Raw genomic sequence first — 18,088 nt, forward strand, 5'->3', positions numbered from 1 at the left:
GGGGCCGGTGCTGTGGCTCACTTAGTTAATCCTCCGCCTGTGGCACCAGCATCCCATATGGGCACCGGGTTCTAGTCCCGGTTGTTCCTCTTCCAGTCCAGCTCTCTGCTGTGGCCCGGGAAGACAGTGGAGGATGGCCCAAGTGCTTGGGCCCTGCACCCACATGGGAGACCAGGAGGAAGTGCCTGGCTCCTGGCTTCGGATCAGCGCAGCGCCAGCCATAGCGGCCATTTGGGGGGTGAACCAACGGAAGGAAGACCTTTCTCTCTCTCTCTCTCTGTAACTCTACCTGTCCAAAAAAAAAAAAAAAAAAAAAAAAGTTATAAAAGAGTCTTTTGTGTGAATTTGATTGTAAATACTTTCAGAGTAGAATCAAAACTGGATGACAAAAAAAAATCTTAGGATAATCATGGTTAAAATTATGGTAACAACTCAGCAATTGACAAGGAAATAAAGTTCTTTTTGTTGTATATAGCATTTCAGAAAGGGACTTGGGATTCCACAAGATTAAGTCTGTCCTCCCGTCCTCTGGGCCTGTGGTGGGAGACAGTCTCAGATCTCTAAAACGTCTTCAGGATCTCTGTCCCGTTAAGACATCAGTCATAATAGCACAACACCAGGACTGTTAGACCCTTATACATTTTCTATAATCTTTGGAACATTAACATTAATTAATATAACTATATGAATGTAACTCAGAGAAACTTTAGTGTCACTTTATTATTTGGCAATGTTTTTGATATAACCCAGTATGCCAAATAAGCCCAATGAGTTTATTATGTCTTCAAGGTGAGAGATACATACCTTGAGAATCTCCAGAGCACCAATGGGAAATCTCAGAGTCAAAAATAATTCATTTAGGGGCCGGTGCTGTGGCGTAGCGAGTAAAGCTGCCGCCTGCTGTGCTAGCATCCATTTGGGTGCCAGTTTGAGTCCCAGCTGCTTCACTTCCCATCCAGCTCTCTGCTATGGTCTGGGAAAGCAGTAGAAGAATGCCCAACTCCTTGGGCCCCTGCACCTGCGTGGGAGACTCAGAAGAAGCTCCTGGCTTCTGATCGATGCAACTCTGGCCATTATTGGCAATTGCGTAGTGAACCAGCGGATGGAAGACCTCTCTCTCTCTCTCTGCCTCTGTTTCTCTGTAACTCTGCCTTTCAAATAAATAAGTCTTTAAAAAAATTAATTTAGAACCTTGATCCTAAGGAAATCTGCCAAAGATTCCAAAAGATTTTAAATCTTTGATCAAAGTAGGATCTGGTGCCTTTGCTATGGCACAGCAAGTTTAAGCTGCTGCTTGAGATGCTGCATGGTGGCATCCCATATCAGAGTGCAAGTTTGAGTCCTGGCTGTATGCACCTAAGAAGGCAGCAGATGACAAACCAAGTTCCTGGACCCCTGCCACTCATGTAGGAGACCCGGATGAAGTTCTGAGCCCCTGGCTTTTGCCTAACCCAGCCCCAACCATTGTGGCCATCTGGGAAGTCAAACAGCAGATGGAAGATATTTCTCTCTCTCTCTTTTGCTCTGCCTATGAAATAAGTAGGTTTTCTTTTTAAATAAAGGATCTTAAATTCTTGTGAAATAATAATCATTAATTTAATCACAATGACTTTACCAATTAGAAAGGGAGCAATCCATGTAAGATATTTTAAAATAAATAAAGATGTCTTAAAATGTCTTAACTCTTTCAAGACTCAGTTTCCTAAACACTAGAAACCTGATAAAGACGGCAGAAAATACTAGGAATTGTCTTGACAAAACACAAGATCTTGCTTCCTTGGCTAGTTGCCAAAAGGTAGAGCACTTCTGCAGTATGTTTGCTTCTCCATATATGAAGTCCAGTAAGGTGGTCCAGCTGTCAGACCGGAGGGAAAGGTCCTTGATTAATAATTAGACATTGGAATACTGTGTGTCCAAGGTTACATTACAGAAGCCTCAAACAAGGAAACCTTGAGTAGAGTAATGCATGACTTAAAAATACAAACGAAGTGCTGTCTGGTTACAGGGTCTAGGCCTCTGAGGCAGCATTTTCAGTGTCAGACTGTAATAGCAGAGTCTGGACTGGGGAGAACCCAGTTGCTGACCATAAACTTGAAAGAGTGAGTCAACAATCACATGGAAACTATAAAAGGAAAAGCTGCAATTCAGAAGATGGAAGGAAAACTAAGCATTTCAGAATTAAAAATCAAAACTCCTTTCTTTTACCAAGAGCCGATCAATATTTCAAGAAAGCCTGTTGCTTTAAAAATAAGAGCTTCTGGTTTTAAATCAGTGGATTAATATTTGATTTGCAGGGAATTGCAAAAATTTTTCTAATTATAGCTATCTTGATCATATACAAAGTTTTCCTAAGATTTGTTCTTCATAAACCTTGCATGATCTGCTCAGACCCTCTGTGACATGCTTATGTCTTTAGTTTTGCCCCGTCTTTGTTACCATTCTAGACTAATACAGCTGTTTTATTTCAGGACAAAATTATGTAAAATTCCTCTTGAATCTAAAAATGTTGTCTTTTTAAGTAGAATATTCTTAGTAACTTTAAAGCAGCCTTGAATTGTCATATACTAACAATTTATGAAAACATATCAAGCATATTATATTGTCTTTTTTTAAAAAGATTTATTGTATTTATTTGAAAGAGTTGCAGAGAGAGAAAGAAAGAGGTCTTTCATCCGCTGGTTCACTATCCACATTGCCCCAGTGGCTGGAGCTGAGCCAGTCCAAAGCCAGGAGCTTCTTCCAGGTAGCCCACATGGGTGCAGGGGCCCAAGGACTTGGGCCATCCTCTGCTGCTTTGCTTTCCCAGGTGCATAAGCAGAGAGCTGGATCTGAAGTGGAGCAGCCAGGACTCAAACCAGAGCCCATATGGAATGTTGGTGTGCAGGCAAGGGCTTTGCACCATAGCACCCCCCACCTTTAAAAAAAAAAAGTCAGAATTGCTGAGACAGTGGGAGAGGGAGAGAGATTTTCCATTCGCTGATTCACTCTCCAAATGGCTGCAACAGCCAGGACTGGGCCAGGCTGAAGCCAGAAGTTTCTTCCAGGCCTCTTATGTAGGTATAGGAGACTTGGGCCATCCTCCACTGCTTTCCCAGGCACATTAGCAGGGAGCTGGATTGGAAGTGGAACAGCCGGAACTTGGACTAGTGCCCATATGGGATGGCAGCTTAACCTGCTTTGCCACAGCCCCAGCCCCAACATATTTTTTTTTTATTTGACAGGTAGAGTTTTAGACAGAGAGAGAGAGAGAAAGGTCTTCCTTCCATTGGTTCACTCCCCCAAATGGCTGCCACGGCTGGCATTGCACTGATCCGAAGCCAGGAGTCAGGTGCCTCTTCCTGGTCTCCCACGCGGGTGCAGGGGCCCAAGCTTTTGGGCCATCCTCCACTGCCCTCTCGGCCACAGCAGAGAGCTGGACTGGACTAGAACCGGTGCCCATATGGGATGCCAGCATCGCAGGCGGAGGATTAACCAAGTGAGCCACGGCGCCGGCCCCATCCCCAACATATTGTCATATAGAACTTAAGCCAAGAGCACCTGAATTATATTTAGACACATTTATTTCATTTATATTTGCTCAGTTTATTTTTAAAGTATATTTGGGTCCGGTGCCGCGGCTCAACAGGCTAATCCTCCGCCTAGCGGCGCCGGCACACCGGGTTCTAGTCCCGGTCGGGGCGCCGGATTCTGTCCCGGTTGCCCCTCTTCCAGGCCAGCTCTCTGCTGTGGCCAGGGAGTGCAGTGGAGGATGGCCCAGGTGCTTGGGCCCTGCACCCCATGGGAGACCAGGAAAAGCACCTGGCTCCTGGCTCCTGCCATCGGATCAGCGCGGTGCGCCCGCCGCGGCGGCCATGGGAGGGTGAACCAACGGCAAAGGAAGACCTTTCTCTCTGTCTCTCTCTCTCACTGTCCACTCTGCCTGTCAAAAAATAAAAAAAAATAATAATAATAATAAAGTATATTTGGAATACTTATGGAAACTGAAATATTATGATCATTTTAAATTATTTTCTTATCAAGAAAAATCCCCAAAAGCTAAATTTTTGTTCTTGCTGCAAGGGAGGAATGAGCGTTACATTATGCTTTTATCTGCACAGTTTACTCTTAGGTGAAAATTATACCTTTGTGATCACAGACATTTAATAAAAGGTAGCTGCCTGGCCAGCAAACCCAGGCAGAAATGTATGCTAATAATTCTTAAAACATCTTTATCTCTCTCTCTTTTTTTTAAACAACTTTAAAACAGCTCAGACTTATTTTTCAGATTTATTTAAATCATGTGAACTCAAAGGTATTTAGGTTAACTTAACAGTTTTAGTTTATGTGACTGCTCATTTATATGTAAGCCAATAAGATGTAGAATTTTTGGCAAGCATTTGGCTTAGCAGTTAAGATGCCGCTTGGGATGCCCACAACCCATATCACAAAGTGCCAGGATTCAAGTTCCAAGTCTGCTCCTGACTCTAGCTTCCTGCTTATGTGCACCCAGGGAGGCAGCAGGTGATGGCTCAAGTAAGTACTTGGCTCGCTGCCACCCACATGGGAGACCCAGAATCAGCTCCCAGTTCCCAGCTCCCAGTTCCCAGCTTCAGCTTGGCCCACGCTTACTGTTCTAGGCATTCAGGGAGTAAACCAGCAAATGGGAGGGGAGCTCCTCTGTCTCTCTCTGCCTCTCAGATAAATAAAAGGATTTTTTTTTTTTTTTTTTTTTTTTTTTTTTTTTTTTTGGACAGGCAGAGTTAGAGAGACAGAGAGAAAGATCTTCCTTTTTCCATTGGTTCAAACCACCCCCACCCCCACCCCCCGCCCCAATTGGCTGCTAAGGCCAGCACGCTGCACTGATCCAAAGCCAGGAGCTTCCTCCTGGTCTGCCATGCGGTACAGGGCCCAAGCACTTGGGCCATCCTCCACTGCCTTCCTGGGCCACAGCAGAGAGCTGGCCTGGAAGAGGAGCAACTGGGACAGAATCCGGCGCCCCAACCGGGACTAGAACCCGGGGTGCCAGCGCCACAGGTGGAGGATTAGCCAAGTGAGTAGTGGCGTCGGCCAAAAGGATTTTTTTTAAATATTTATTTATTTGAAAGATGAAGTTACAGAGATAGGGAGAGAAGTCTTCCATCTACTGGTTCACTCCCCAAATGGCTGCAATGGCCAGGGCTAGGCCAGGAGCCAGGAACTTCATCCTGGTCTCCCACATGACACTTTGGCCATCTTCTGCTTTTCCTAGGCTATGCAAGGAGCTGGATGGGAAGTAGAGCAGCTGGGACTTGAACTAGCTAGCGCCCATGTGGGATGCGGGTGTCATAGGTGGCAGCTTTACTCGCTACACCACAGTGCCACTGGCCCCCAAGAAATTTTTTTAAGATTATTTATTTAAAAGGTGAAGATAGAGAGGTCAATCATCTCCCATCCACTGGTTCACAACAGCTGGGGCTGGGCCAGGCTGAAGCCAGGAGCTTCTTCCAGGTCTCCCTTGTGGGTACAGGGGCCCAAGGACTTGGGCCACTATGTACTGCTTTTCCAGGCCATAGAGGAGAGCTGGATCAGAAGTGGAGCAGCCAGGCCTTGAACCAGCGCCCATATGGGATGCCAGCACTGCTGGTGGAGGCTTTACCTGCTATGCTACAGCGCCGGCCACAAGAATTCTTTTTTTTTTTTTAAAGCTTTATTTATTTATTTGAAAAGAGTTACATATAGAGAAGAGAGATACAGAGAGAGAGAGAGAGGTTTTCCAACCGCTGGTTCACTCTCCAATTGGCTGCAACGGCCAGAGCTGCACCTATCCGAAGCCAGGAGCCAGGAGCTTCTTCTGGGTCTCCTGCGCAGGTACAGGGGCCTAAGGACTTGGGCCATCTTCTATTACTTTCCCAGGTCATAGCAGAGAGCTGGATCGGAAGTGGAGCAGCGGGGACTTGAACTGGCGCCCATATGGGATGCTGGCACTACAGGCAGCAGGTTTACCCACTACGTCATAGCACCGACTCCTGGCTTCGTATTAGCTCAACTCTGGCCATTGGGGCCATTTGGAGAGTGAACTAGTGGATGGAAGACGTCTGTCTCTCTCTCTCTCTCTCTCTCTCTCTCTCTCTCTCTCTCTGCCTCTGCCTCTGCCTCTGCCTCTCCTTCTCTCTCTGTGTAACTCTTTCAAATAAATAAATAAATCTTCGAAAAAAAAGAATTCTTTAGAAAATTTTACCAGGGAGACACAACATATAGCGCGTGCAAATGCATAATATACGTACCACAAAGACGTTACATAGTTTTTTTGTTTTGTTTTGTTTTGTTTTTGTTTTTGTTTTTTTGGTTTTTTTCTTTTTTTCTTTTTTTTTTTTTTTTTGACAGGCAGAGTGGACAGTGAGAGAGAGAGAGACAGAGAGAAAGGTCTTCCTTTGCCGTTGGTTCACCCTCCAATGGCCGCCTCGGCCGGCGTGCTGCAGCCAGCGCACCGCGCTGATCCGAAGGCAGGAGCCAGGTGCTTCTCCTGGAGTGCAGGGCCCAAGCACTTGGGCCATCCTCCACTGCACTCCCGGGCCACAGCAGAGAGCTGGCCTGGAAGAGGGGCAACCGGGACAGAATCCGGCACCCCGACCAGGACTAGAACCCAGTGTGCCAGTGCCGCAAGGTGGAGGATTACCCTATTGAGCCGCGGTGCCTGCCAACGTTACATAATTTTTGTGCTGGTACTCCTTTTTGCGTATCAGGCATTCTTTATAGTGATTGAGTTTTGTTGATCATGTGGGGCAGGCATAGTCCCAGGAATCTTCTTATCAGCAGGAGTGTTTGGATTCAGCCCACAGAGCCATTCAGCCTCCTGGTAGGCCTTTTCCAAAACTGTTAATCTGTTCCCCTGGAGTTAGTAAGGTATTTGGAAAAGCTTGGATACCAGCCCAGTTGGGATTATGAGTAAAAAAATAAATAAATAAATAAAATAGAGGTAAAAGAGGTTCTCCATTCTGAATCATCTTGATTGAAAGGTTATTTTTTCAGTTATATAAATCCAAAGTGAAGAATGGGGAGTGAGGGATGGGCATTTGGCATAATGGTTACGTTGCTGTTTGGGTCTCACACATCCCATATCAGAGTTACCTGGGTTCAAATCCCACCTCTGCTGTCCATTGCAGTTTCCTGCTAATGTGCACTGTGAGAGGCAACAGGTGACAGCTTGAGTACCTGGGTCCCTGTCACCCATGTGGGAGACCCAGTTTGAGTTCTGGGCTCCTGGCTTCAGCCTGGTCCTTCCCTGGTTGTTGCATGCATTTGGGAAATGAACCAGTGGATGGGAGATCTCTGCCGCCTCTTATTTCTCTGTCTCTCTCTGCCTTTCAAATAAATAAAATAAATTTTAGAAGAATGAATGAACATAACAAAATCTATGACACTGTCCCTGGTTATGTATAGTAGCCAATATTTGCCCAGGTGGAAATTGCCCCAACTGGGTTTGAGAAAGACTTTGGCTGAACTAGGTTTCCTTGTGGCTGAGAGAAAGAAAAACCATTCCTTGTTTTCCTGTATTCCGTGTTCCTGGAAAACTAGTCTGGGCTCCACCATTTGTGCCTTCATTTCCACATGGCAGAGGATGAGCCTGAAGGCTTGCCTCAGGCTTTGGGGGATAGGAAATCAGTTACTTCCACTTAGGATTGCCTCCTCGTTCCCCAACAGTGACATGCACCGTGTGAGCAAAGCCAGTTGTAACAGACCCTAGACTAGGTTTCGTATGCCAGAAATCAGAGTGTACTACAACCAAAACCCCCTGAAGGGGCCAACCAGGAGGATCTCTACAGTGAAACCCAGTTCTGCCTCAAATTAACAAGAATTGGGGTTCAACCCATGAGGACCCCACATGATCAACCCGAGAGGCATGAGAGTGGATATTGTGCTTTTGAGATTATTCACACAGGGGAATCTTGTTCCAGAAGTGATTCCTTTTCTCAAAAGGATGGAAAAAGTACCAGGAGTTAGTTCTGCAGCCGAGAGAGGATCCCATCGGGCAGCTGTTCTCGGGTCATGACGGGGGGTACCATGCCGTGGGCAAGCATATCTGGGTTGGCAAAAATTGTGACCAGATTAGGTAGATCCTGCTTGATTGTCACAAAAATCAATCTGTGACACCAGTCTTTTGAGAAAATAATTTTTTTTAATTTTTTATTTTTTAGCTAAGAAGCAGGAGATGTGACTCAAATTTGCCTTCTTGATCAGGGGTCTGGGCTTAGCCTACTGTTCTGCAGTGCCAACCCCTGCAGCTGTTATATATAATTACGTGGAAAATGAAATTCAAAGGGAACATGCAGTTTCCATAAACTTTTTGAAGACCCTTTGTATATTTCTGTGAATTAAGCCTTTTTACCACTCCAGTATTCCTAAGAGATTGAACAAATTCCCATCAGTGATGGAAAGCTAACATGGCATTGATAGGCAGTGGGCAGGGTTGCAGGCCTACTCCTACAATTCTGGAATAGCTTCCCCAGAAAAATTAGTGGTGCATTTCCACACTTGATCTTATCCAAAAGGCCGAGAAGCGATGGCGGCCCATTTCCAGGGGACTTAGAGAGGCTGAGGCAGTGAAGGAAAAGCAGGAAGCAGCGTGCTCACCTCTCATTTCATCCAGCCAGTTCTACATGGGAGCTGCGAACAGATCCACACACAGCCCCTCAGTATTAATTCCAAACCCAAAAAGCCCTCCGAACCAAGCCTTTTTTCCTGAAGTTTGCAGATTTGCCAGCTGAACTGATGTGACGCTGTTTATCCTTATTCCTACTCTGTGACGCAGAAGTGTCAGTGCTCCACGGACGGCAGGGTGCTGCCCAGTCCTCACAGTGGAGGTTACCAGATGTACACTGAATGCCACGTTGTCTTTCTAAAACACAAAGAATTTTCCAAAACACTTGGCTCCTAAGATTTTCAGATGAGAAGGTTGACGTTATAGAGAGGCTAAGCATTTGCTCAACACATGGCCACCAAGTTTTGTAACGAAGTCTGGAAAAAGTCCAAACAGGTTGCGTATCCCTGAAGTAAAAATCCCTTAAGTAAGATCAGAAGTGCTTTTGATTTTGGAATTTTTAAGATTTGGGGATACTTACTACCAGTTGAGCATCCCTAATTCAGAATCCAAAATCTGAAATGCCTCAAAATGGAAACCTTTTTGGGTAGTGTCACTGCTCAAAAAGTTTCCGATTTGGGGACATTTTGCATTTTTGAATTTAAGATGTTTAACCTGTATGTGCTTTGTTCACATAACTAAGAGCCCACTGAATGACTTGTATCCCGTTCTTCAAAGGAGTTAGCTCTGCAAATACTCATGTGGTTGTGTAAAAAGCCTCAGGAAGAGTGGTTTGGTTTGGTTTGGTTTGGTTTGGTTTGGTTTTTTTTGACAGGCAGAGTAAGACAGTGAGAGAGGGAGAGACAGAGAAAGGTCTTCCTTCCCTTGGTTCACTCCCCAAATGGCCGCCACGGATGGAACTATGCTGATCTGAAGCCAGGAGCTAGGTGCCCCCTCCTGGTCTCCCACGCGGGCGCAGGGGCCCAAGTACCGGGGCCATCCTCCACTGCACTCCTGGGCCACAGCATAGAGCTGGACTGGAAGAGGAGCAACCGAGACAGAACTGGTGCCCCAACCAGGACTAGAACCCGGGGTGCTGGTGCTGCAAGTGGAGGATTAGCCTAGTGAGCCACGGCGCCGGCCAGGAACAGTGTTTTTTGAAGTCATCGCTCCTTTATAGTCTCATGAGCATCAGTAATGCTTCAAGCCAGGTTTTTCCTCTCTATAGTTGTGACCAGAGCATACTATGAAAGTTTCAGGGACCATGTGCCGTTTCAGTACTGTCAGAGTCAGGTGGGGAGGGGTCGAGATGTTACTGAGATTATTCCTCCTCTTCCTTGAACATCTCATAAGCAGGGCCAACCTAAGTAGGCTGGGGAAACACTCAGGGAGGAGTAGAGTAGTGTTTACGTTCTGACAGAATCAAAAACGACAGCGCTTTGGCACGTGTTAAGCTAAGATATTTCTGGTGAAATCAACGAACTTTTCATCCAGATTGCCTCACTCAGAAACAATTGATTTATTTTTCAAGTGAAAATCATCTAAAATCTTTCACTTTGGGCTTGCTTATTTCTGGAAAGCATATTTTTGCTCAAGTTTTGATCACATGTTCCAGGTGTTTTCTCTCTCAGTGAGAGAGAGAGACAGAAATCTTTTTTTTTTTTTTTAAGATTTTTTTTATTTATTTGAAATGCAGAGTTACAGAGAGGCGGGTGGGGGGGTCTTTCATCCACTGGTTCACTTCACAGTTGGCCACAATGGCTGGAGCTGCACCGATCCAAAGCCAGGACCCAGGAGCTTCTTCCGGGTCTCCTATGTGGGTACAGGGGCCCAAGGACTTGGGTCATCTTCTACTGCTTTCCCAGGCCGTAGCAGAGAGCTGGGTTGAAACTGGAGCAGCCGGGACTCGAACCGGCGCCCATATGGGATGCAGGCACCACAGGGGTTGCCTTTACCCACTATGCCACAGTGCCAGCCCCTGAGCATTTTCTCTTGAAGAATTATCATGTCATTTTAGATTTTCCTGTTGAATATTAACTTTATGCAGTTTACATGCTTTGTAAAATTGGGTCAACCTCTTGGTGCACCAGGGATGCTGAGGGATTTAAGCATTATAAAGGCTTAGCCTATTCTCGAATCCCATGAAGACAGATAGTTTAATTGGGGTTTATGGTTCTTTTTGTAAAATAAACCTGTGGTTTAACAAGATATATATGCGGATATATATATATATATATATATATATATATATATATATATATATATATATATCTGTCCCTCGTTCTGCCATAGAGCTGCTAAAACCCTTAGATTTTGCAGCATGAGCCATCCACAGGACTAGAGGGTTAGAACCATCAGCCTCTGGGCAGGAGAGAAGGGCTAGATTTAGTTGCCACGTGGCCGATGATGCAGTCAACCATGCCTGAGACGAGGCCAAGGGAACCTCTGGGTAGGAGCATGCTGAGCCCCGAGGTGGCAGCCCTGTGCCTGCCCCCGTGCCTGCATGAGTGGGTGTCAGAGAAGCAGGGAATGTTGAACACTGCAGGTATTGGCTGTGTGACACCTGGTTTTCAATCATCTTCCCTTACAGTATCTGACCAAGCAGGTGGAGCTTCTACGGCAAATGAACGAGCAGCACGCAAAGGTGTATGAGCAGTTAGATGTCACAGCAAGGGAGCTGGAAGAAACTAATCAAAAGCTGGTTGCTGACAGCAAGGCCTCACAGCAGAAGATCCTGAGGTAAATGCATTTTCTGGAATCTGTTGAGGGAGCTGTAAGGGGCATTTATTAGAAACAACTAGAAGGTAACAGTAGTGAGTGTCGGTCAGTGTGGGGTAAGGCTTCATGTAGTTCATTTGGAGAGCAGAGACTAAATTCAAGGGAGTTCTCTCAGTTAAGAAAAGCCAGTTTGAGTGGCTAGCAGCTAATCTCTCCTCACTGCTTTCACCTTTAATTTAATATGACAAGGAGAAATTGGCTTCTGTGTATTCCTCACAGCCTGACAGAAACAATCGAGTGCCTACAAACCAACATCGATCACCTTCAGAGCCAAGTGGAGGAGCTGAAGTCGTCTGGCCAAGGGAGGAAGAGCCAGGGGAGAAGTGACCGGGAGAAGTCGGCGCCCAGTTTTGCCTGTCTGAAGGAGCTGTATGACCTCCGCCAGTAAGAGCTACAGGGAATGACTGAGTAACTGACACAGCTGGGCCTCTGGGTCATTAAAGTACCATTTTCGCAAGAGTCGTACTTAGACCACTAGTGGCTTGAACTTAAGCCTACAAATCCCAGAGTTCCTGGGTGTTAGTAAGTTAATTCTGTGGAATCTCATTTTTGAAAGTCTTGAGAGCATTTATTTCAGTATTTTTAACAAATGTTAAATCTTAAAGTGAGTTCTTCTGATAGACCACAGTTTTAGGGGTTGTGTCTCACATTAAAGTGAAGACAAAAAGAAATTGCAGTGAAACAAAATTCTAGAGAAACAGAAGGTTTTTTCCTAAAGAAATCTCTTTATAATTCAGAGCTATGAGTTTGAATCCTTAAGCACTGTTTAGTTACCCCCTGTTCCTAGGTGGTGCTGTGCCAGACATGAAGAATGGTGACCAAAATAGACGTAGTTCCTGCCCTCTTGAGTTTTTCAGTCTAATAGAGGCAGATAAGTGATAATGACTAGACCTAAACAGAAGAGAGACCAACTGGGTCATTTGATGCTTCTCAACCTTGGCTGTACCCAGATCACTGGTGTAGTGTTTCAAAATGCAAACAGCAATGCATTCCCCGGGCCTAAATCCGATTTTCTAGGTGTGGGTCAGAAACTACCCCAGCGATTCTCCTGTTCATTCCTGGTTAGAAATCACTTCAGCAATGGTTCCCAACCTTAGCTGCATGTTAGCAATCACTTCAATAGTTGTTTTGTTGTTGTTGTTTGCTTATTTGATGATTTATTTATTTGAAAGAGTGACATGAGGTGGCAGATTTTCCACCCACTGGTTCACTCACCAGTGGCCGCGACAGTTGCAGCTAGGCTGAAGCCAGGAGCCCCGGTCCCCAACATGGGAGACAGGGACCCAAGTACTTTGGTCATCTTCCACTACCTTCCCAGAGGCATTAGCAGAACTGGATGGGGATTGAAGGAGCCAGGACTTGGATGGGTGCTCTAACACGGAATTGCTGTTCTGTAACACCTGCCCTACTTTAAAAACTCAACACCAGGTACCAGGCAAGTAGGTCAGAGTTGATGGGGTAGGACGCAGGCATCGGTATTTTTTAAGGCTGCCCTGTGATTTCTGATCTGCAGCCGAGACTGAGGACCACTGCACCATTTCCTTCTGAGGTGGCTGCCTTGCTGTTGGTTCTTAGGAATAGATGCTCTGTGCTACTTTTAATGTTTAAAAAAAAAAAAAAAAAAAGAGGGAGGGGAGTACTGGCACCGTGGTGTAGCTGGTAAAGCCACTGTCTTCAGTGTTGGCATCTCATGGGCACCAGTTTAAGTTCTGGCTGCTCCACTTCCCATCCAGCTCTCTGGTATGGCCTGGGAAAACAGTGGAAGATGGTCCAAGTCCTTGGCCCCTGCACCCGTGTGGGAGACCTGGAAGGGGCTCCAGGTACCTGGCTTCAGATCAGTTCAGCTGCAGCCGTTGCGGCCATTTAGGAAGTGAACCAGCGGATGGAAGACCTCTCCCTCCCTCTCTCCCTCTCCCCTCTCCCTATCCCCTCCCTCTCCCCTCCTTCTCCCCCTCCCCTCCCTCTCCCCTCCTTCTCCCCCTCCCCTCCCTCTCCCCTCCTTCTCCCCCTCCCCCCTCCCTCTTTCCCTCCCTCTCCCTCTTTCCCTCTCCCTTTTTCCCTCTTTCCCTCTCCCTTTTTCCCTCTTTCCCTCTTTCCCTCTTCCCCCTCCCCCTCCCCTCCTCCTCCCTCTCCCTCTCCCTCTCTGCCTTTCAAATAAATAAGTCTTTTTAAAAAAGGCACAAACCTGTGTTTGCTTCACACACTTTCACTTTGGGCCACTGCTCTAGTGTGGAATGGGCTTCAGGCACTGTCACAGCTCCCCTGCAAAATTTAGCTGAAAAACACATCACTAGTCTGCCCCTTGTCATTCTCAGTTGACCTGAGTCATAACTGCTTCACGTTCTCCCTGTAGACACTTTGTGTACGACCACGTGTTTGCCGAGAAGATCACTTCCTTGCAAAGCCAGCAGAGCCCTGATGAAGAAGAAAACGAGCACTTGAAGAAGACAGTGGCCATGTTGCAGGCACAGCTGAGCCTGGAGCGGCAGAGGCGGGTGACGGTGGAGGAGGAGTACGGGCTCGTGCTGAAAGAGAACAGTGAGCTGGAGCAGCAGCTGGGGGCCACGGACGCCTACCGGGCGCGGGCGCTGGAACTGGAGGCTGAGGTGGCCGAGATGCGGCAGATGCTGCAGTCGGAGCACCCTTTCGTGAACGGCATCGAGAGGCTCGTGCCGGACTCCCTGTTTGTTCCTTTCCGAGAGGCCGGCCAGAGCCTGCTGGAGGAGATGCTGCTGCCGGTGCCGGAGGCCCCAAGGAAGCCCCTGAAGCGCAGCAGCAGTGACACGGGCCTGAGCAGCTTGGCGGGGGGCGACCTCGTGAGGGGCCACGAGGAGACCTGCATCAGGCGGGCCAAGGCGGTGAAGCAGAGGGGCATCTCCCTCCTGCACGAGGTGGACACGCAGTACAGCGCCCTGAAGGTCAAGTACGAGGAGCTGCTGAAGAAGTGCCAGCAGGAGCAGGACTCACTCCTGCACAAGGCTGTGCAGACCTCCAGGGCCCCAGCCAAGGACCTGGCGGCGACGGCTGCCCAGCCTGAGCCCGCTGCTGGCAGCTGGGAGCCAGCCTCTGTCCCGCCGGAGCCCGTCGGCTCCCCCACCACCACCACACCCCCGGAGTACAAGGCGCTGTTTAAGGAGATCTTCAGTTGCATCAAGAAAACTAAGCAGGAGATCAATGAACAGAGAACGAAATACCGATCTCTCTCCTCTTACTCTTAATTGAAGCTTCAGCCCTGCTGCTGACTTGCCCGTTTCCTCTCGCCTCTCTCCCGGACAGGTGTTTGTAGACGCCAAAGCCTGATGTTGCTCATGACGCTTGCCTCGCTGCTTTGCTTATTTGGCAAATGCACAGCACGAGGAAAGCAGGCAGCTGCTTGCCATCAGTGCTGCCATGCAGGTCCCTTTAAGCGCCCCCAGGAAATCCCACGACAAACTGGCCTCTGGCTGGCGCACTGACCAACTGCAGTTCCTAGAAAAGTCCCCGAACTTTTCAGTGGGGGAAGATGTGAGCTCCCAGGGTCACTGTACCACGGGGAAGGGCTCAGTGGGAACAGGCAGTCCCTGCGCCTTCTTGCTCAGTGTCTCAAACTCTAGAAGTCAGGGAGCTGCAAACACTGTTGGATACTGTGAATTCATTAAGAACAATGTTCAGGAGAAAGCAGGGGTCTAATCCAAAATAAATGAAGTTAGGAAATACTCCAAAACCCTTGAGTTTCATTAGGTCTGCTACCAGTTGAACTGTGACTGCAGGGAATCCTAACATCTCTAAATCCATCGAACCCCACATTGATTTGATCACAGTTACCTTATTAGCATACCCCCTAGAGAACCTCCACCCCACCCCACCCCCGCCCCCACATTCAAGTGTTTTACCCAAAGCTGTAGCTTTTAGGATATGTGAATATGTTGATCTTTAATTCCTTTCTCAAATTCAAACTAAAGGGAGCAGATCCAGCCCCTCCCTCCCCTGTGTGTTGTCCGAGCTGCTCCCGCTCCATTGCTACCATTCCTGCACACTGCCGACTGCTGCCCACATGCCTGTCGACTACTTGATAAAGCAGTGTTGATGTTCTGACTGTGGAATTGTCCTCTCACTTGCATACTTTAATTTAAAACTATTTAAAAGAACTGAGGTTCTGATTATTGTATGTATTTTTCTAAAACCAAAATAAAGCTACCTATGAAAATGAACAAATAGATGTTATAGTTTTAATTAAGCTGATGTCCATTTCACTGTTATAACTGCCTGTCCACCTTTTTTCCTCCAACAGGCACCTCTAGGAAAACCAGATAATGACCACCCCTCCCGTTTTCTTTAAACAGGGAATCCTTGGGATTATGTCATTTAATAGCACAGATTCTCCTCAGATTGCTGTATGTTCACTGTGATTACTGTATGCTTGAAAAGCATTTTCAAATTTATATACTCTATAATTTTCACTATTTCAGTAGTCTTCAGACTTGATTTTGAATTAACAGCATTTGACTAGTTGATTCTCAAAACATTTGATCATTCAGTTATAGGGTATTCAAACATAACAATGAGCATTGAATCAACTAATTTTGCTTTTGAATTTTAGTTTTTAAAAACATACATTTTGGCCAGCACCGCGGCTCAATAGGTTAATCCTCCGCCTTGCGGCGCCGGCACACCGGGTTCTAGTCCTGGTTAGGGTGCCGGATTCTGTCCCGGTTGCCCCTCTTCCAGGCCAGCTCTCTGCTGTGGCCCGGGAGTGCAGTGGAGGATGGCCCAAGTGCTTGGGCCCTGCACCCCATGGGAAACCAGGATAAGCACCTGGCTCCTGATTAGCACAGTGCGGCGGCCATTGGCGGGTAAACCAACGGCAAAGGAAGACCTTCCTCTCTGTCTCTCTTGCTCACTGTCCACTCTGCCTGTCCAAAAAAAAAAAAAAAAAAGACAAAAAACAAACCATACATTTTAAAAGTTTCCCCTTTTTAATTTAAAAATGACAATCTTAAGAACATTTCTGTTTATAAAGTCAATTCAGTCTCTCAACCCCTTCCTTCCCAGAATCAATTACCTGTATATTCTTCCAAAATAGTTGGTGCGTACCTTAGCACATGAGTATTTATAACATCCCTCACTTGTAAACCAGTAGTTTACTTATAAGTACTTCTGCTTTTTTTTTTTTGGGGGGGGGGGGGACCTGCACCCACGTGGGAGATCAGGAGGAAGCACCTGGCTCCTGGCTTCGGATCAGCATAGCTCTGGCCATAGCAGTCATTTGGGGGGTGAACCAACGGAACCATATATCTCTGATGATCTATGTTCTTTATACCTGTATATTGTTCCAGTCTAGAGTTAAATAAGTATCCATTTAGTGTCCAGTGAGTTAAACTGTCTTTTTTTTTTTTTTTAAGATTTTTTATTTATTTGAAAGAGTTACACAGAGAAGAGGCAGAGAGAAGAGAGAGAGGTAGGTCTTCATTCAATGGTTCACTCCCTACTTGGCCACAACAGCCAGAGCTACGCCGATCCAAAGCCAGGAGCTTCTTCCGGGTCTCCCACATGGGTGCAGGGGCCCAAGGACTCGAGCCATCTTCTGCTTTCCCAGACCATAGCAGAGAGTTGGATCAGAAGTAGAGCAGCTGGGTCTCGAACCGGCGCCCATATGGGATGCCAGTGCTTTAGGCCAGGCGTTAAACCACTGTGCCACAGCACCAGCCCCAACTGTCTAGTCTTTTGCTACTACCAAAAACCCTTTGTAATGACCAGCTGTCTATATCTTTAGCTGTTTGTAAGCTTGCAGACCAGTTATTAAAACACAGTAATAAAAGACACAGGCATTTTGCTGGTGCCATCTTTGTTTGCTGAGACTCCCATTAACAAGGTATGAGGATGCCCATAATCTCACCCATGTCAGCTTTTTTATAAGATTTATTTGAAAGAGTTACACAGAGAGAAGGAGAGGCAGAGAGAGACAAGTCTTCTATCTGCTGTTTCACTCCCCAAAACTGTGCCGATCTAAAGCCAAGAACCAGGAGTTTCTTCTGGGTCTCCCGCGTGGGTGCAGGGGCCCAAGGACATGGGCCATCTTCTGCTTTCCCAGGCCATAGCAGAGAGCTGGATCGGAAGTGGAGGAGCCAGGACTCGAACCAGTGCCCATATGGGATGCCAGCACTGTAGGCGGCGGCTTAACCTGCTACACCACAGCACCAGCCTCATCAGCTAACTTTTTGATCCTTGTTGATCTCATAGTTTCTTTGTAGTTTCATTTTTTTAAATGAACAAGGACATTTTTAAATCTGTCAGCCGTTTGTGTTCTCCTTTATCTACTTTCTGTTGTAGTTTGCATTTATTTCAAAGGCAGAGAGAGAGCTCCCATCTGCTGGGTCACTCCTTAAATGCCTGCAGCAGACGGGGCTGGACCAGGCCAGCAGGAGGCTGGGAACTCAGCCTGGGTCTCGGAGTTGGGCGGCAGGGACCCAAGTGCTTGAGCCATCACTGCTGCCTCCCACAGTGAGTGTTAGCAGGGAGCTGGAGTCAGGAGTGCAACCAGGGTGCAAACCCAGATGCTCTGATACGAGTTGGTATCCCAAGCAGCATCCTGCCTGCTACCTGCCAAGCCCGCCTCTGCTTTTCTTATTTAATAGATCTGGTACTTGGGAAATTCACTTTTGCAATTAGAAATTGCACGTATTTTCTCCTACATTATCTTCATCTTGTTAATGGCATTTTTTTGCTAAACAGAGTTTTGTAGTTTATGCCTATTAACCTTTTAATTTGTGTTTTTTGTTTGAGAGTTCCATCCAA

The 18,088-nt window shown here is 46.8% G+C and overlaps 1 protein-coding gene across 2 annotated transcripts in view; it reads left to right on the top strand.

The window, feature by feature from the left end:
* CDR2 (cerebellar degeneration related protein 2) overlaps positions 1-15,508 on the top strand; it is a 38,325-nt gene extending 22,817 nt beyond the window's left edge. For both annotated transcript variants that reach the window (XM_070064583.2, XM_070064585.2), the window contains 3 exons: positions 11,127-11,275; positions 11,534-11,698; positions 13,668-15,508. In XM_070064583.2, the coding sequence (XP_069920684.2) occupies positions 11,127-11,275; positions 11,534-11,698; positions 13,668-14,532 (1,179 nt within the window). In that variant the 3' untranslated portion in view covers positions 14,533-15,508. The remainder of the gene's footprint in view (positions 1-11,126; positions 11,276-11,533; positions 11,699-13,667) is intronic.
* The last annotated feature ends 2,580 nt before the right edge of the window (positions 15,509-18,088 follow it).

This window comes from Oryctolagus cuniculus, chromosome 19, assembly GCF_051225735.1.
Source record: "Oryctolagus cuniculus isolate XC-2025 breed Fujian yellow rabbit chromosome 19, ASM5122573v1, whole genome shotgun sequence".
NCBI lineage: Eukaryota > Metazoa > Chordata > Mammalia > Lagomorpha > Leporidae > Oryctolagus > Oryctolagus cuniculus.